The following is an 18,960-nucleotide window of genomic DNA, read 5'->3' as shown; positions in this document are numbered from 1 at the left end:
ACACAGAAAGACAAACATCACATGTTCTCACTTAACTGTGGGAGCTAAAAATTAAAACAATTGAACTCCTGGAGACAGAGAGTAGAAGGATGGTTACCAGAGGCTGGGAAGAGTAGTGATGATAGTGGGGAGTGGGGATGGTTAATGGCCCCAAAAAAATTTGGAAAGAATGAATAAGACCTGGTGTTTGCTAGTGCAACAGGGTGACTGTAGTAAAAAATAATTTAATCATACATTTTAAAATAGCCAGAAGAGTGTAATAGGATTGTTTGAAACCCAAAGTATGGGTACTGGAGGGGATGGACACCCCATTTGCCCTGATGTGGTTATTGTGCATTGCATGCTTGTATCAAAGTATCCCATGTAACCCGTAAATATACATGCCTACTATGTACCCACAAAAATTAAAATAATTTTAAAAAAGAAAAGAAAAGGATGTGAGAATATAAATACATTTTTAGCTGGCTTTTAGATGGTTCATGTAAGAACTGTCAAGCAAGGGTGAAAAGATCAGCAGCTTGGAGGGTTGAAAAGAATGATGATTTAGAGTAGCAAATCAGAGGAGTGCATGAGGAAATCAACCAGAAGCCTATAAAAGGATATTCAAGCAGTGTCTGGAAGCTTCAAGTTTAGAGCAGCATCAACCTACACAGTGGAGTAAGTTGTTGTTGTTTTTTATTTTCAGGAGACCTCAGCTGCCAAGTAATAAGAGCAGAGAAAATGAATGATTAGATTGAGCCAGAGATTGAGGTTTCCAGAGAAGGCTCAACAGAAGAACTAGTCAGGGAGGTTCAAAATGCTTCTGGGAGAGCAGATGAAAAATTATGATAGTAACATCATAATTATTATGGTAATATTTATCAAATGCTTGCTCTGTGGCCTGTCACTTTCTAAACGTGGTGTGTGCATCAAATTGTTTAATTCTTATAACAGCAATGGAAGAGATTACTATGATTATGTCCTCAGAAAATTGAGGCACACATGATTGATGGTAGGCTGGAATTTTAACCCAGGCAGTCTGGCTTCAAAGGCCACACCTGCAGCACTACACTACACTACACTACACTACTGTGTTTGAAAGAATCTAAGTAGGAGAGATGGGAATCAATAATAGATCAGCCTGATAGACTGAGAGAAAAGGGAAGACTTAAGGAACTAGAGATCTTCAGGAAGAAAAAAGGATAGTGAGAGAAAGGAATGAGGGAGCTGATGTCTAGGAGATTAAGGCCCAAGTGCTGTATTAGAGTTTAGGATTTCAGAGAAGGTCCAGCAAGACTTAGGGTGGTGATTTGCAAAAGTAGAGTGGAGGTAAAGATCCTCAACCAGGAGAGATCTGAGAATTGGGAACACAGTGTAATGGAAGGACCAGCCATGCAGTGAAATCTCACAGAAGGATGGCTGGACTTAAAATTAGGAGGGGAGTATGAACTAGCTGAATTGCACATCCCAAGCACAATTCCACAGAAGAAGCTTTGCAGTAGCTGCTTTCTGTCATGTTTGGGTGGTTTGGCTCACTTCATTCAGGTCTTTGCTCAAATGTCATGTGCTCAGAGAAGCCTTCCCTGGCCATCTATCACTCTGTATTCTCTTGCCCAGATTTATGGTTCTGCTTAGCCCTTCTCACACTCTGACCTTATATTGTATATTTATTTGTTTATTTTCACTACTCCTCCAGTGCAAAAACCTATGAAATCAGGGACTTTGTGGGTTTTGTTTATGAATGTACACCTAGCACCCAATGTATTGCTTGGAATACAAGAAGCTCTCATTTGGTCAGTACTCAGTGAATGAGGCCAGGCATGGTGACTCACGCCTGTAATCCCAGAACTTTGGGATGCCAAGGCGGGTGGATTACTCGAGGTCAGGAATTCCAGACCAGCCTGCCCAACATGGTGAAACCCTGTCTCTACTAAAAATACAAAAATTAGCCTAGCATGGTGGTGTGTGCCTGTGATCCTAGCTACCAGGGAGGCTGAGGCAGGAGAATCACTTGAACCCAGGAGGCAGAGGTTGTAGTGAGCCAAGATCATGCCACTGCATTCCGACCTGGGCAACAGAGCAAAAAAAAAAAAAAAAAAAAAAAAAAAAAAATACTCCGTCTCAAAAAAATAATACTCAGTGAATGAATGGATGGAGAGCAGTTGGCTCTACTGAGGAACTGGGATCAGGAACTTCAGACTGCCTCAGGAGCTGAGAACATTCCCACTGTTTCTCTGGGGTTCCTGGTCTCTCAGTGCTGCTTGTTTCTGCATATCTGCTCCATTTGTCCCTATAGACAAGTTTTCTCTGACTTTTTATTGTATGTAATTGTCCCATCTTTGCTAAAGTACCCAGCCAGTTCTAATTTCTCATTCCCAGGAGAAAGAATCTAATTGGCCCAGCTTAGGTTTGGTATCCTACCCTTCTAGTCAGCTGTGACCAAGGAAGAATCAGGTAGGACTTTTTAAGGATGGGTCAGATGGTGGTGAAGATATGGTTTTCAAAGAAGGCTGTCCAGCAACCCCAGAATGTACAATAACTACAATATCACAATATTAATTGTTAATTATTGTTAACTACAATAACAGAACATTAGTGGTGAAATGTCTCTTGTAATCCAATGCCTTTATTCATTATAAATGGGGAAACTGATGCTCAATTGGGGAAACCCAAGGTCATACAGCAGGGTGATGGTAGACCTAGGTCGGTTGACGTGGAGTCTCTCTTCCCCATATCACATTGCACTGACTCTTCAAAGAGATGTTACCAGGATGAAGCAATTAGAGCAGGAGTTCTAAACCTCTGCCCTACTGACATTCTTTGTTGCAGGGAGATGATTTGTTGAACATTGTGTGCACTGTAGAACATTCAGCAGCACCCACTCACTACCTTCCAGTTGTCAAATTACCAGCGCAATTTAGTCTTCTTCATAAGCAGTATCTAAGTATTTACTTGTGAATATATATATGTGTGTTTTAATATTTGTTGATTGGATACTTTAATATCTTAAATTTAAGCTCCTAAAAAATAGGAACTGTGTCTGTTAAACCCACTTTGTTCAGTACCCAGCTTACTTGATAAGGGACAGGAAAAGGAAATGTAAGTCCATCTCCCACTGCCCTTGATTGTTCTGGAAAGTAACCCACTTCAAATAGATGGAAATAATACAGACCAGGGCAAGAAAAGCTATGTTCCCATCTTGTTGTTCCTTCCTCATGACAGACATCACTAGTTGACAGCAGTATTCTCCCGCTGAGCCCAGCTACAGCATCATAGTCCTCAATAAAACACTCTAGTTAGTCATTACCAACCTACTAGTATCAACTGGAAACTATTGGATTCAGAAAAATCCTTTCTAGCCAGTCAAGAACTTGGGACACTGGTGGGGAATCATTGGATGTGAGTTGTTTCAAGACTGTTCAGTACTTCTGAATTCACTCCTAATTTTCTGGATGTAAGCCATCCATTTCCAAAATTCTGCCTCAGAAATATTTTACAACCAGATATTAATTCCTAAACCTTTGGACCTCAGAGACAAATTCCTCTATTTTATGAATATTTTAAGTGACATGGAGTGGTTAAAAAAGCTTGACTCATTTTTGCCCAAATCTCTCTCCCTTTTCTCTTTATTTTAATTTTTTTTATTTTTTTATTTTTTGGAGACAGAGTCTTGCTCTGTTACCCAGGCTAGAGTGCAGTGGTGCTATCAACCTCCGTCTCCTGGATTCAAGCAACTCTTGTGCCTCAGCCTCCCAAGTAGCTGGGATTATAGGCATGTGCCACCAAGCCTGGCTAAGTATTTTTGTATCTTTAGTAGGGACAAGGTTTCACCATGTTGGCCAGGCTGGTCTCAAACTCCTGAGCTCAGGCAATCTGCCTGCCTCAGCCTCCCAAAGTGCTAGGGTTACAGGTGTGAGCCCCTGCGCCTAGCCCCAAATCTGTCTCTTTAAATATAGGTCCTATACTGCACAAACAACATAGTAACTTTAATGAAATTGTGTTAAGTTAAAGGTGCTTATAACCCCATCATGCTAATAAATATGGTTAAATGTTTTATATTTCTTACCAAAATCTTTACCATACATATAATTTTATAAAGCTGTAACCATAATATATGCACAATTTATATTTTGCCTTGTTACTGTCTTTTAAACACCCATCTCCAACTTTTAAACACCAATATCATGAATAATACCTGAAGTTTCTACTTTAAGTCTGAAGTTATTCTGTTGGAAAAAAATATATATCCTTGTTCTGGAAAGAAGTCTCAGTGAGAATCCTATCAAATAATGTTTGCCATCATTATGGAGCCCCCAGTGCCTTTCTCTGCATTGGTGGGAGTTAAACGTTCACGTTCCTCACAAAGGTTGTCCACATTGATGAATTACGATGTGGTTGTTATCTTACTGTGCTAACAACGAATGCTTCAGGCAGAAAAGCAGACCACTTGGAAAGAAGGAGACCTTTGTTTACCCAAATGTGTTTTTAATTATAGTATTAACAAAGATAACGCAAAATCAGGGAAGTAGAAAATAATTACATGTGAGTCTAACAAAATAAACATCATTTGTTCTTAGATTCTATGTACTTCCTCTAAACCTGCTGTTTTTCCAAATATTGGACCTTTTCCTCTTTACTAGTGTTTCTTTAAGAAACCCCAAATTAAATATGCCTTTGCTTTAGCAGCCAAATAATTATATAAAGAAAAAATAACAAATATAAAATAAATCATGTTGGCATTTAAAGATTAAAATGAAGCCGCAGCTTGATCAAAGAGATTTATTAGTTGATATTTGTTCATCATTATGAATATTTCAAATCTCATGTAGTCAGAAGTGATTCATTACTGTTTTCCAGGAAGTGATAATATCTCCTGCAGTGTCATTAACAATGTTAATCTTGGTCAAGTTTCCCTGGATTAAAAATTTATAAAAGCAAAATGTTGCTGTAGTAACTATTCTAGAACAGCATTTTCTGGCCCTTGTGTTTCAAAGACCTCACTTCTACAAGCTTAGCATCATGGGCAAGATGCTATATACATATACAGATATACAGATACACATGTACAAATATGTGTATGCTCCCCTCGCCTTTCACAGAGAACTGTTTCTTAAAACAGAAAATATTAAATGGGTAGGACAGGTGCAGTGGCTCCGCCTGTAATCACAGCCTTTTAGGAGGCTGAGGTGGATGGATCACTTGGGCCCGGGAGTTTGAGAACAGCCTAGGCAACATGGCAGAAACCCCGTCTCTACAGAAAATACAAAAATTAGCCGGGCCTGGTGGCAGGTGCTTGTAGTTCTAGCTACTGGGGAGGCTGAGGCAGGAGGATCACCTGAGCCTGCAGAGGTCAAGGCTGCGTGAACTGTGATTGTGCCACTGTACTCCAGCCTGGGTGACAGAGTGAGAACCAGTCTCCAAAAAAAATGGTCACACATTTGTGAAATGAGTTCTACAAAGAGTGATGCTTCATGCACATTTATTTGTGGACCGTTTGTGTGCTTTATCCAAGTAATCAAATCATGTATTTCTGCTATGCTCGTAAACACTTGTGTGGAGGCTTTCTGCATGCCCTCATCCCATTTCCTCTACCAAATCAATACGTTCTTCAGGGATCTTTCAGTTGCCAGCAAGAAACATGCACTCCACCTAGTTTAATCAGAGAAGAGGCATTCACTGGAAGTGCAATCTGTGTTTCACAGCCAGGAAGGGCTAGAACCTGACTTCAGTGGCTGTCAAGGCCAGGCACAGGCTCACTCCTCATATACACTTGCTTCTTTCTTCCTTCTCTCTGCTGACTGGCTGCTGGTGCATATGGGCAAAACCTGGCCACTTCCAAAGGCCCTCTCTGCCCCCAGTGTGCATGCTAATTCCAAATTCTTAAACTGTCACTTTGAAGGTGGAAGGAAGGTGGCAATTAGCCTTTTGTTGTTAAAGCGCGGTATGAGAAGGACTCAGGAAAGGCATAGATTGGAAAAATATTTTGTAAGGAAATATTTATGACATTTGCAGCTCCTGGAGTCAGGAAGTAAAGCACACCTAAGTGGTTTTTTACCTACTTCATTTTTCTTTTTCAGATTAGCCAGTCTTTTTCAAATCTCCTGTGGGAAATAATTTTCTCTATCTCAAGTCCTATTGAGAAATTGAAAGGGTACAAATTCTTAGTGAATCAATAAACAAATAAATACATGTGGATTCACTTCCTGGCCCATGAGAGTGTTAGCTGAAGACAACCCCGAAGTCAAAGGTGTTAACTCAGTCTGTGACACTCACTTGGTCGCGGGAGGAAGTGGGAAAGGCAGCTGATTGTCTCGCTTCCCTCTGAAGTAAATAAAAACCAGAGCAAAGGAGGGAGGCCAGAGAAGGAAGACCCCATAGCACCACTGATGCTGAGAGGGCCAGTTTGGGGATCCTTTTTCATACGTGGCTTTCTAAAAGCCAGGCAGGCCCAGGGAAATCAAATTTCTATTGTGTGCTCCAGTTTAATACTGCATGGCGAACCTTCTGAGTTGAAAAATCAGATTCTGGTCTTGTGAGACATTTAATACCTGAATTTCTCCTCGGAAAGGATGAGAGGTCAAGAAGAGCAATTCAAGGCCAAACAAAGAAGGGAGTCCTCTCTCTGTTTCCATGAATCCAATCCTAACCATCACCTCCACTTTGCACAGACTCAAATGTGTTAACTATGTGATTAGTAAATTAAGCTAAGGGCCTGAGTGCCTAATAGTTCTGCTGTGGTTAATTGTCTGTATGCCAGATGGGCACCTGCCTTGAGTCAAGCTGATCAAGCTGGCCAAGTGTATAGCTCACCCATCCCACAATCCTCTCCCTATGCTGAAGTTTCCACTGTTTTTGAAGCCTCTCCCCACTTCTTTCCAAAACCGTCGGAAAGGATTATAGTCATTAGCAACTTAGCATGAATAGATGCTATTTCTTCAATGGATATTTCCATTTTAACCTTATCATTAATTAAAGGTCTTTCTGACTATTAAAGAAATTTTAAGAAGAGTGTATTTAAGAGTCTGTAGCAATTTCTTCCTTTCTCAGACATTAATTGGGTCTGGATAAAATCAGCTTAGCTCTGTCCTGGGTTGAGATTCAGCCAGTGCACACTGGTTCTCTCTCTGTTGCTTTGATACTAGCTTACTTCTATACTGACTGGCCAGTATCTGAGCCCACTTTCACTCCCTTCCAGTGCCCTGTGATCCTCTCTGGAATATCTAAAAGCTCCTCATTATACAGAAACTAAAGGATCATTTAATGTAGTTGGAATCTCCTGGGTCCCTGTGTTCCAACTCTGTGGTCAGCATCTAGTTTGATTGGTTGTTTTAGTCTTTTTGATTGATAACCAGTACTATTTTGGTTGTGAAATATTTTGAATATCACTCCTGATTCTACCTCTTTAATTGTACTTTTCACTTTTTCCATTATAAATTAAGGCACCTCTCCACCCACTCTCACTGCCCAATCAGCAACCATCACACCAAACTGACCTCTCTCCTGAAATCTGTTTTCCCAGGTACCTTCAAACAATAAATAGGGGTGGAGGTGGGAGGAAGAATTACTGAATAGCACACTCTTGGAAATTATGGTTGGGGGTAGAAAGAATATAATAGGACCTAAGGTTCTTAAACTTTACTATGCCTGATAATCACCTAGAGATCTCTAGGCCTCATCTTTAGAGATTCTGATTCATAGATTGGAATTATTCAGGAATCATTATTTGTAACTCCCATTCCAGGTAAATTTGATGTAGATGGTGCATACATCACACTTGAGAAATACTGAACTCAACTGTTGGTGTGAATTATGCACAGTTGCCTGTGGATAGGAAGTGTATTCATCACCAGGAGCTTAATTTGCCAGGATTTTAAAGGCATTCATCTTACTTCAGTTCCTACAGTTTAAGCTACATATGATTATGATGCAAGTATTCCTAATGCATTTTTATTGATGGGTGCTCCGGTCCTCAGTGTTCTATTAACACATTCTTTTTTGTTTTGATACTAGAGTCTGTCATCCCAAGTAGTGGAACATTTCATGTAAAGCTGCCTAAGAAGCACAATGTGGAACTTGGAATAACCATAAGTTGTAAGTAGAAGTTATTTCTTTTAACTAATTTTTAAAGGCATTAGAAAACTGTGTTGTCAAATGATTTGCAGGTGTAACAAATGTTATATATGTCTTTGCCAAGTTTTTATGTCATGATACGAAAATCTGGAGTCAGTCACACCTCCAGCACTTACTGGCTGTATGAATGCGGCAAGTTACTCAAACTCTCTCCAATCTGGTATTTCTTCATCTGTAAAATGAAAATAAGGATAGCTAGAAAATATAGGATTGTTTTAATTATTGAATAAAATCCATATTTATATACCTAGTACAGTGCTAGGCAAGTGATGAATCCTGGTGAGATAAACATGTATCTCACACAACTAGATAAATAATTAGATGAGAGATAGATGCATATAGATTCTACATTTTATATTGTGAATTATTGTATATTGTGAATAATAATATATATATAAAATATACATTAGTATATTGTATATTAATTCACATAGTGTATTGTGAATTAAGTTTTTATCATCCATTTAACAAAAATTACATTTATTAACTTTTAAGACTGTCTTCCCATCTGTCCACTATGCATCTATAATCCTTCTCACAAGACTAAAACAATGTCTCTTACTTTAAGTAAATCCTTGAATTCCTCCATGGCGCACAGTGTCTGGAAAACTGAACCAGAAAGAAAAGTGGAGCATATAAATGTACTCAATTCCCTCCTTTCCTCGGGCTTTAGTTTTATAACTGCTTTGGTAAAAACAACTTTGAAAATGTTAGCTCCAATGGACTTTTATAGAACGGAAATTGAGGGTTTTGGGGGGCTTTTAATATCCATAGACCAAATGCATCCATAACTGTCCCAAGAAAATGAAGCAAATGTTAAATGCCTAAAGACCAAAGGAGATGTAGAGGTAATGACTGTGACCAAGAGCTGGTTTCTTCAAGAAAGAGTGATGAGGCCACGTAAAACTGCCTCACTGCACTGTGTCAGATAGCATTTCTGTCAGTGGTTCAGGCAAAAAATAAATAAAAGTTCTCAATTGGGCAGTATGAAACGGTGCTGTCTGATTCAACATGGGCGATATAAATTTAATACTGAAAAATGAAATTTTATTTATAACCAATAACCCACACATATCTACTGCAACACTAAAAGGAACGGTACTGCAATTCAGAATAAATATTAAGAGCAAGAAGCCACATGTATGGGAGAGAGCCTAGATCCCCCCAAACCCTAATGTGACCTAGTGGGAGAAAAGCAGAAAGATGGAATAGGATTTTAGAGACTCCAGCACTATCCTAAGTGCTCCTAAAGTGGTTTATTCCTTTAATTGGGTCACTTAGCCTCTCAGTTTGTTCACTGTGCAGCAAAGATGGTATGTCACTATAGTGTCAACAACTAGGGCTACTAAAATTAAGAAAGCATATCAGAATTTACTGTTCCAAACATATTAGGGCTCAAGGTGGCTTCTGCATGCAAACCCTCATCCAACTTTAAGGTTATTCTCTTTTGTTTATTCCAATCCATTCATTTATTCTGTCAGAACTAGCTGTGGGAGTAGTGCGTCCTGGAGTTGTGCAGTATATAACCTGCCTCTGTACACAGAAACCCTGCCCCTACTTCCATTCTTTCATTCTTGTGCCTTCTCTCAACAAATGCATTCTGAAGTGTCCACCATGCTCTAAGCCCTATGCTAAGTTTTAAGAATATACACCCTGTCCTTCTAGATGCTTCCTGCTGGTTGGTATTGTGAAGTCATCTATTCCTCAGAAGCTTCTATCACCACTGCCACACGGTTATTTTACTCTCAAATTTTAAGTAGGAATATTATCTTTAATTTTGTTTTATACAGTAGATGTATTCTTAGTTACAAATTGATATAAATAAAAAATATAATTTAGTCAGAAAGTATCCATCTAAAAATAGCCTATGGTGTATTTCTTATTAAAAAGTAGACATTTATATGCTAATTTGTTTGAGATGTAGTCTTGTACACAAACTACAAAATATTTGTTTTATTCACATGAAGAATCATTTAATATTATGCTTTATGATGCTGTTTTGTTTTGCATGAGTGTTTTACTTCTAAAATGGGTTTTAGTAGCAATAATGGCAACAATCTAAAAACCCCCATAAAGATGGCTTGCATTTTAGCCAGCCACAAGCAAATGCATTCATGGAAGCTGAAAGTGTTATGCTATTCCCGGACAGAGAAATGATACATGAGCTTGTCAAACATGCTTGTCAGTTATTCTAGAGCTACAGCTCCATTTACACAACTAATCATCACCACCATGCTGACTTTTGTGTCTCCTTGTGGAAAATACTCATATTTTGCCAGATGACAAAGCAGACTTTGCTCTTTAAAAAAAGAAAAAAAAGGCCAGAATCCATTTTCATTCTTATGAGTTAGTAAAATCCTGAGGCCTAGCACAGTTCCTGACATACAATGTGCTTATATAATACCTCCATTTGCTGAGTGAATGAATAAGAAGCTTTACCTGCAAATGTTTTACTAAGCACTATGTACTCCAAGAAATGAGCTTCCAAGGGAGATGATGAATGAATATAAATGTTTGTGCAAAGGCTGATGCATAGACAGAAGAAAGACTGACTTGGAAAATGATTAAGAGCAAGGACTCAGAGCCTAGACTGTCTCATGCCCTGATTCCCTCAACCTCTCTGTGCCAAGTTTCTTCATCTAGAAAATGGTGTACATATTACTTTCTTCATAGCATTGTTGACAAGATTAAATGAATTACTATATGTAAAATGCCTTAAACACATTGTGAACCCTAACAAATGTTAATGATGATGATCTTCATCATTATTTACTTTATACACAGAGCCTTTTGAAATATTATATTATTTATTTATGTTTTATTTTTTTGAGACAGGATCTCACTCTGTCACCCAGGCTGGAGTGCAGCGGCACTATTAGGGCTCACTGCAGCCTCAGCCTCCTAGGCTCAAGCGATCCTCCCACTTTAACCTCCCAAGTATCTGGGACTACAGGCATGAGCCACCATGCCTGGCTAATTTTTAAATTTTTGTAGAGATGAAGTCTCACTGTGTTGCCCAGGCTGGTCTTGAACTTCTAAACTCAAGCGATTTTCCTGCCTCAGCCTCTGAAAGTGTTGGGATTACAGGTGTGAGCCACCATGCCTGCTAAAATATTTTAAGCACAGCTCCAGCCCACAAAATCTAGTGCCAACATGAGAAGGAAATCTGGGAACCCTCTTCTCAGACACACACGGATACTGTTAGTGAAACCGAGGTGCTGCAAGGACTTGATTCTTCTCACTATCTCTATACCAAGTCCTCTTTCTGTCGTCTTCACCTTGTGCAAGCTCTAAGTATTAAGAAACAGCTCCTCATCTCTGGAAGCATACCAGCAGAGCCTTTACGGCTCACTCTTCATACCTAATTGACTGAGAAATGAGTCTGTCTGATTTTAGACACAGTGAGCAGTTTCAGACTAATTTTCTTAAGTTCCGATGACACATTTGCAGCATATTAGCACGAGGCATTGCTTTTATTGATGTTATTGCTATAGTATAGAGTGATTTATTGTAGCAAATAAAGTGGAACAGTCTAGCAGAAGGATGCATTTTGGGACTGGAAGTCACATCCTGATGCTTCCACATCTTAGCCAGTCAGAAATCTCAGAGCTCACACCTTCCTGCACAGCCCACCTCTCTTTCGAGTCAGCGAATCCTGATTGTCTCTGTCATGTCCCTTATCAGAAAAGTCCTTTTTACATGGGTGTTTTCCCTTGAGGTTTTATTACAGGAGTTTGTGTCTACTTTGTACCAGGCATGGCACTATGCAATTTTATGTGTTTTCTTACTTAATCCTCAAAGTAGCTCTGTGACATCTATCTCCATTTTACATAGAGGAAAGAACAACTCACCTGGGTAACCTGCCCAAAGACCAGGGGCTAATAAAAAGTGAAGCAGGGACCCAAACCCATTGTCGCTGTCTTAGCACTGGCTTTATTTTCACCACACCACTCATCCCTGTCACCATCTGATTGATGAAACTCCCTATATCCTATATCAGAAAGGCAAAAGGCAGTATTTTGTGAGTACAGTGAATTCATTGGCTTTCCTTTTTAGTTCTGACTGAATTGTTTGCAGGAACAAAGGCTTGCTTTATTTTCTTATAAAATCATGAAGCAGCCTTTGTGATGACAAGCACAACAAATCTGTCATTTTTCCCCTAAGCCTTAAAGTGTATTTAGAAGAGATTGGTTCCTGTTATTTTGCCAACTTTGCAGTAAAAACTCTACTCACTGCTCCATTTCAAATCGATTAACTTGTTTTACTTACCATGTATGATGTATACGGTTACAATTAAAGTAAAGCTGAATGATTAAGAGTTTGTATGTGTGTGTGTGATGATGAGTGGTTTTTAAATTTCTGAGGTCAAAATGTTACCAAACCAAACTTGGGTCCACTTGCCCAGCATACAGAAAATGCCAAACGCTGACACTAGGATTTTCGGCAAGAGAAAGTGAAGCATTTGTTGCAGGGTGCCAAGCAAGGAGAATTGGGCAACTAATGCTTAAGACTTGAACTCCCTGATGGCCTAGATGGTTTTTAAAGGTAGAAGGCAGAGGTTATAGGCAAAGTCATAAATCAATACATGGAGACTTTATATTGGTTTGGCCCCAAAAGGCAGGTATCTTAAAGTGGGGGCTTACAGGTCATAGGTGGATTCAGAGAATTTTTTTGATTTGCAGTTGGTTAAAGAAGCAGGGCTTTGTCTAAAAACTTAAGATCAGCAAAAAAGGAATGTTAAGGTGTGGCCTTCAGGCATGACTCTCTCCAGGCCTCTCAGGAAGAAATTTAGAACAAAAAAAGGTAGAGTTCAGTTCTCACTTCTCCCTTATCTCCATGAGATCTCTGAGGTCTATGTAATGGTGGTCAGCATTTTCCATCTGGTGTGGGTCCAGGTTTCTGAAAAACAACTTAAGAACATATGTTAATATATTAACTTTTAGTTTCTATGGGGAACCAAAATGCTTTGTGATTCTGACTTGCTTGGGAAACTATTGTTTAAGTTCTCAGTATTGTATCTTCTTGCTTATAGGGTTGTTCATTTACTTTTCAAGCCTACCTAGGTGCCTGGAATTTCCCTTGAAAATACTATTTTTTTTATATTTCTATGTTTAGGAGGGGGGGGTGCTCAGCAGGCCCCTAAGAGGGGTCCCTGCTCTGTTTCAAAAAGACAGTAGCTTTTACACAAGCCTTTACTTTTTCTCCCACCCTACACTCCACTTTAAATGACAATATAAGATTTTGCAAAGGGCAAAAACTCATAAGGACAAAAAGAAAAGGAAAATAGACAACAGCAACCAAATTTGGCAGAGAAGATAAAGAAAGATGAATTTAACTAAAGAAGCAGAGGGGAAGCTGATAATGAGCCTGATTTCTATCCTGTACTCCAAAGAGATTCAGGGACCAAAAACTTCGGGAAGTACATTTGATGGAAAATCCTAAGGCAGGAGGATTGGTTAAAAGACTGCTAAGAATGACCTTAGTCTTTAGATGCCTTCTCCAACTCCCAAGTACCCTTCCCCTACCCTGGCAGAAGCCTAGAGTTTTATTCTCTGGAAAGCATGCAATAGAGAGTTCTTTGGACTGAGAGCACACAGCTGAATGCAGCAGTACTGCTTTAAAAATGGAAATTAGGTGAAGGTTTGCATACTAAATGTTGAGACTGAGAGCCTTCTTCCCCCAGGAAGCTTAAAGAAGCCAGATAGCCAAGTTTAATAGCCTTCAAGTGGTAGGAAAAATCAGGACCATCTGACCCAAATAAACAGCCTGGCCTCAACTTACACTTAAGACCCACAGTCCACAAGCCCTACTTGGGTACACCAAGCTTTTGAACAGCTCTTTAGGACCACACTCTTTAATATAAACAGACAGCTAAGAGAAAAATGGACACTTGAGGAAGAATCTAATATGCAAGGCTGTCACCAGAAACAGAGGGAAATCAGAGAATTAGCACATGCAGGAAGAAGAAAACAAACCAAACAAAGAGGTAAACCTATCATTGACATCATTAGCAACAAATATATTACATTCATGAGGTGAGCAGGGAGTGGATGCTATTACAAAATGACATTCAGAGGGGAAAAAAATGGGCCTTGAAAATTAAGAGTATGGCAGAAATGAAAAAATTAAACTTCTGTACAAATATTGGAAAATAAAGTTAAGGAAAATGTCCAGAAATTAGAACAACAAATAAATGAAGAATCTAGAATAGATGAGAAAATTATACAGGTTGAGTCCAAATGACACAACATCCAAGTAATAGGTGTTACAGAAAGAAAGAGGAAAGAAACACATTAAAGAAATAATTGTATAAATGTCTTAGAAATAAGGGATTTATTTCCAAAATGATGGGTCCATACCTATGGATGGAAATACCCACAGAAAAGCTTGTCATCAAGAGATCTGAGAACACTGGACAAAGCAGTAATCTTACAGGGTTGTGGTGCTGGGGCAGCAGGGCATGGTGGGGTGTCATACAATGTGTTAGAATAATACAAACAATAATCAAATAATCAGAATAGCATCAGGCTTTTCTTTTTTTATTTTATTATTATTATACTTTAAGTTTTAGGGTACATGTGCACAATGTGCAGGTTTGTTACATATGTATACTTGTGCCATGCTGGTGTGCTGCACCCATTCACTCGTCATTTACATTAGGTATATCTCCTAATGCTATCCCTACCCCCTCCCCCAACCCGACAACAGTCCCCAGAGTGTGATGTTCCCCTTCCTGTGTCCATGTGTTCTCATTGTTCAGTTCCCACCTATGACTGAGAACATGCGGTGTTTGGTTTTTTGTCTTTGCAATAGTTTGCTGAGAATGATGGTTTCCAGCTTCATCCATGTCTCTACAAAGGACATGAACTCATTATTTTTTATGGCTGCATAGTATTCCATGGTGTATATGTGCCACATTTTCTTAATCCAGTCTATCATTGTTGGACATTTGGGTTGGTTCCAAGTCTTTGCTATTGTGAATAGTGCCGCAATAAACATACGTGTGCGTGTGTCTTTGTAGCAGTATGATTTATAATCCTTTGGGTATATACCCAGTAATGGGATGGCTGGGTCAAATGGTATTTCTAGTTCTAGATCCCTGAGGAAACGCCACACTATCTTCTACAATGGTTGAACTAGTTTACAGTCCCACCAACAGTGTAAAAGTGTTCCTGTTTCTCCACATCCTCTCTAGCACCTGTTGTTTCCTGACTTTTTAATGATCGCCATTCTAACTGGTGTGAAATGGTATCTCATTGTGGTTTTGATTTGCATTTCTCAGCATCCGGCTTTTCAACAACAACTCTGGAAGCTAGAAAGCAATGGAAAAGTGCCTTCAAATTTCTAAAAGAAGGATTGCCAGCCTAGGATTCTTTACTCAGCAAAGTAGTCAATCAAATATGAAGGTAGAAAATGACATTTTCAGCTCTACAAGGTCTCAATAAACTCTTCTCCCTTGCACTCTTCCTCAGAAGCTACTGGAGAATGTGCACCACCAAGAGTGAGAGAAAGTAAAGCCAGAAACAGGGAGAGTTGGGTTCAGGATACAAGGGGTCTAAGGATGCAAGAGAGAAGAGAAGAGAACCTCTGGGTTCCCAGGGTTTGTGGGAAGGAAATCCCCAAGATCTGTGTAGCAAACCTAGAAAGCAACCAGTCCAGACAGATCAGCAAACTCTGATAGAATTCCTGATAAGATTTGACACATTGAGAGAAGATTTATATATCCTGGGAAATATGAGGAGTTGAATTAATAATAAACACAAGAAAACAAAGCAAACAAAAACATCAAGACATCAGATAACAAAAGGAAATACATATTCTGCAGAAAAGGAAAGAAATCATGGAATGCTATATGACTTACTTCTGGATGCTGTTGACATAGTCATGCTAAAATAAATACCAAATATTGATTAATAAATACCAAAAATTATGACAAAATGGTATTGGGAAAATGGAGGGACAAGAAGGGTATATGAGTATGTTAGTGGTCTAGAGGTGGGAGAAACTAACTCTTCATCCTTCATAATAGAAAGTAAATAGAAAATGACTAACACCAAAAAATAATTTGGTAGTAATAGTCATATATTATTTAGCAATACGGAAACAGCCAAAAGAATTGAAAGCATCTGGGGAAGCAAGAAATTGAGGACGGCTCTTTCAGAATTCTTGACTCTTTAAATTGTATGCGTGTATATTTTTGGTACAAAGAAAATACATTTTAAAAAGTAATATAGTAAGTTGTTTACTTGTGAGTACCAAGAATGTATATCTATAGGCAGCATGAAAAATCTTAATATTGCAGTGTTATTAAAATGGATTCTTGTGATCCGGGATAAAATTTCCAATGACATTGCCTTGCTGGATTGCAGAAGAGCTGTAGACACACATGACAATGATGAATTCTCAACAAGCTTGTAAATGACTCAAATAATGCAAATCTAGTAACAACAAAAACACTTGCATTGGAGATACAAGTGACGAGTTTGAATTAAAATCATTTCATAAAATATGAATGGGAAAGAGGCAGTACTAATATATATCATATAACACAGGATTTACCATCATTGCTCTTTTTTGTCAGGCTTTCAGTTGTGTGTTCCACTAGTTCAGTTGAAATTTCAAGGAGTTTGAAATTTCAAAGAGTTGTATTGTTTTTTCTTTCTGTTTCAGAACTTAATAAGCTTTTATTGCCCTTTTCTTCTTAACCACACTCTTGGAAGTATTCAATATCCTTCCCCATCCCCATATGTGTTTGTATGGATTTCCCACTTGGAATCACTTGACAGAAGAGAGAAAATTATTTCATGCCTAATAACCTCAGGAGATTTAACCAGCCCTGCCTCTCCTTTTTATTCAACTTCCCTGGGGTTTCATAGCCAGTGCCCAGAGCAGAGGTGCTTGTCTCATAGTTGGTGTTCAATAAATATGTACTAAATAAATGAATGGTTCTGTGGAGAACTACAATCAAATTCCAAGCACTGAGTGAATGCTAGTGTATTCTCATTCAAAGGGTCACAAACTGAGAAGCCTTCATGGGTGAGGCAACTCAGTGAGTGAGATCAGCCCAATGAGGATAGAGGCAAATGGGAAATCAAAGGCTTCATCTAAAGGAGGTAGTGGGAAACTTAGTCCACTGTTGTTAAACAATAATAGCAACAATAAACATTTATGTAATTCATTATGTGTGCACTCATCCAATCTCTTTACATGTAATAGCTCACATAATCCTCCCAACTAAAACTATATGGTAAGCACTGTTATTCATCAACACCATTTTGCAGATGAGGAAACTAAGACACCTAAGGACTTCGTGCTCAAGCACATATAGCTAATAAGTGGTAGAGCCAGGATTTTGGACCCAACCATTCTGGCTGCCAAGTCCTGTCTCTCAATCATGACACCATATTGCCCATCTATTTTTTAAAAGAAGGCATGTATCTACATAAAATCTACTAATTTGTAAGTGTTGGCAACTAAATATTTTTAAAGCACTACCAGTCAAGCAAAGCATGCTTGGTTTGTGACTTCTTCTTAAGTAGTAGAAAATTAAAACATGGGGCTAGGATACGCAAACCATGACTGGGCCCCCGGACCATGCATAGCCCATTTAACGTGCATGGTGGTGATGGGCAGGATCTCATACAAATCTGGATGACACACTTCTGGGTTCAACCCCATCATCCCAATGGGCATCCACCCTATTGAGTCCATTAAAGGAGAAAGAGAAGAATCTAGTAAATGTGAAAATGGCCACCATACATGTCTGTAGACCATGAGTAATTTCAAACTCCTCTGCAAAGCTGTGTAGGTTTGACCAAGACCTTATAGTGCTATATTCCTCTCTTTCAAGGATGACAGAGATAGGTCTGATGTATTTTGTTGCCTCTACTATTGTTTGGTTTTACAGACCATTTCAGTGGAACATGGATTTTTTTTTTAAAGCCAAAGGAAACATTGAGTGCTAGGTGATGGTTACTACAGCTTGGCAAAAATATTGTGTCAATTCATTGGCAGATGCTAGAAAAGCTGTACTTGCTGGTAATAACAAAGTTTTTATTTTTGTGCCCTATGCCCAGAACAATTTGCAGTTTTGAAATATGACATAACTAGAAATCCTGGATGCTTATATGCCTCTAGAGGCATTCTATCAAATCATTGAATGAAGTTTTAAATTATGAATTAATTATAGTGAAGAGAATGCTTTGCATTCTTTGCTGGAAGCTAAGAATAATTATTAAATGAAGTCCCATTAGCATTTACTATGGACTAATTTAGACAGTGGGTAAGGTATCGGTATATGTGTTTTCTTTTTCTTTAAATGTTGTGTTAAGATATTAAGCCATCTGTTCTTGTGCATAAACATTTTCCTGGGATTCAGATGGGATTATGGGATATGATATGGCTCTATGATTATTATGGAGTGATCAGACTGTTTGTAATAAAATCTTACTTTAGGGGTCTGTTAATGATCTCTAAAAGGAAACCACTCCAGCCTTCAGGTTGGCAAAATATCTCCTCTTGGAGGCAAATTGTTTTTCACAAATGTTGGTATGGCTAATTTTAAGGATCCGATTCCTAAATTAAGTGCAAACCTCTAATTCAAGATTTTTTTTTGTATTTATATGGACTATAATTAGTTTCTAGGGTTAATTCTAAGTAGGCTCATTTATAATTGTTTTTTATTCTCATAAATGGAGATATTCCTGAGAAAATTGATAAAAACCCAAAACTGACCACTGTGCAGTATAATAGTTTTATCTAAAAATTCAATAAAAGTTACATGTACATGTTTAGAATATGAGCATATATAAAAATTTAGTTAACTAGCAACAAAATATTTACTAAAAAAAA

The 18,960-nt window shown here is 38.5% G+C and overlaps 1 protein-coding gene across 12 annotated transcripts in view; it reads left to right on the top strand.

Moving 5' to 3' along the window:
* Nucleotides 1-18,960, top strand: part of GRIP1 (glutamate receptor interacting protein 1) — a 721,037-nt gene that overhangs the window by 628,352 nt on the left and 73,725 nt on the right. For all 12 annotated transcript variants that reach the window (XM_054443505.1, XM_054443504.1, XM_063646484.1 and 9 more), the window contains one exon: nucleotides 7,990-8,070. In XM_054443505.1, the coding sequence (XP_054299480.1) occupies nucleotides 7,990-8,070 (81 nt within the window). The remainder of the gene's footprint in view (nucleotides 1-7,989; nucleotides 8,071-18,960) is intronic.

This window comes from Pongo pygmaeus, chromosome 10 (genome assembly GCF_028885625.2).
Source record: "Pongo pygmaeus isolate AG05252 chromosome 10, NHGRI_mPonPyg2-v2.0_pri, whole genome shotgun sequence".
NCBI classification, from domain to species: Eukaryota; Metazoa; Chordata; class Mammalia; order Primates; family Hominidae; genus Pongo; species Pongo pygmaeus.
Note: the sequence above shows the minus strand (reverse complement) of the source record. Positions and strands in the feature narration are given on the sequence as shown.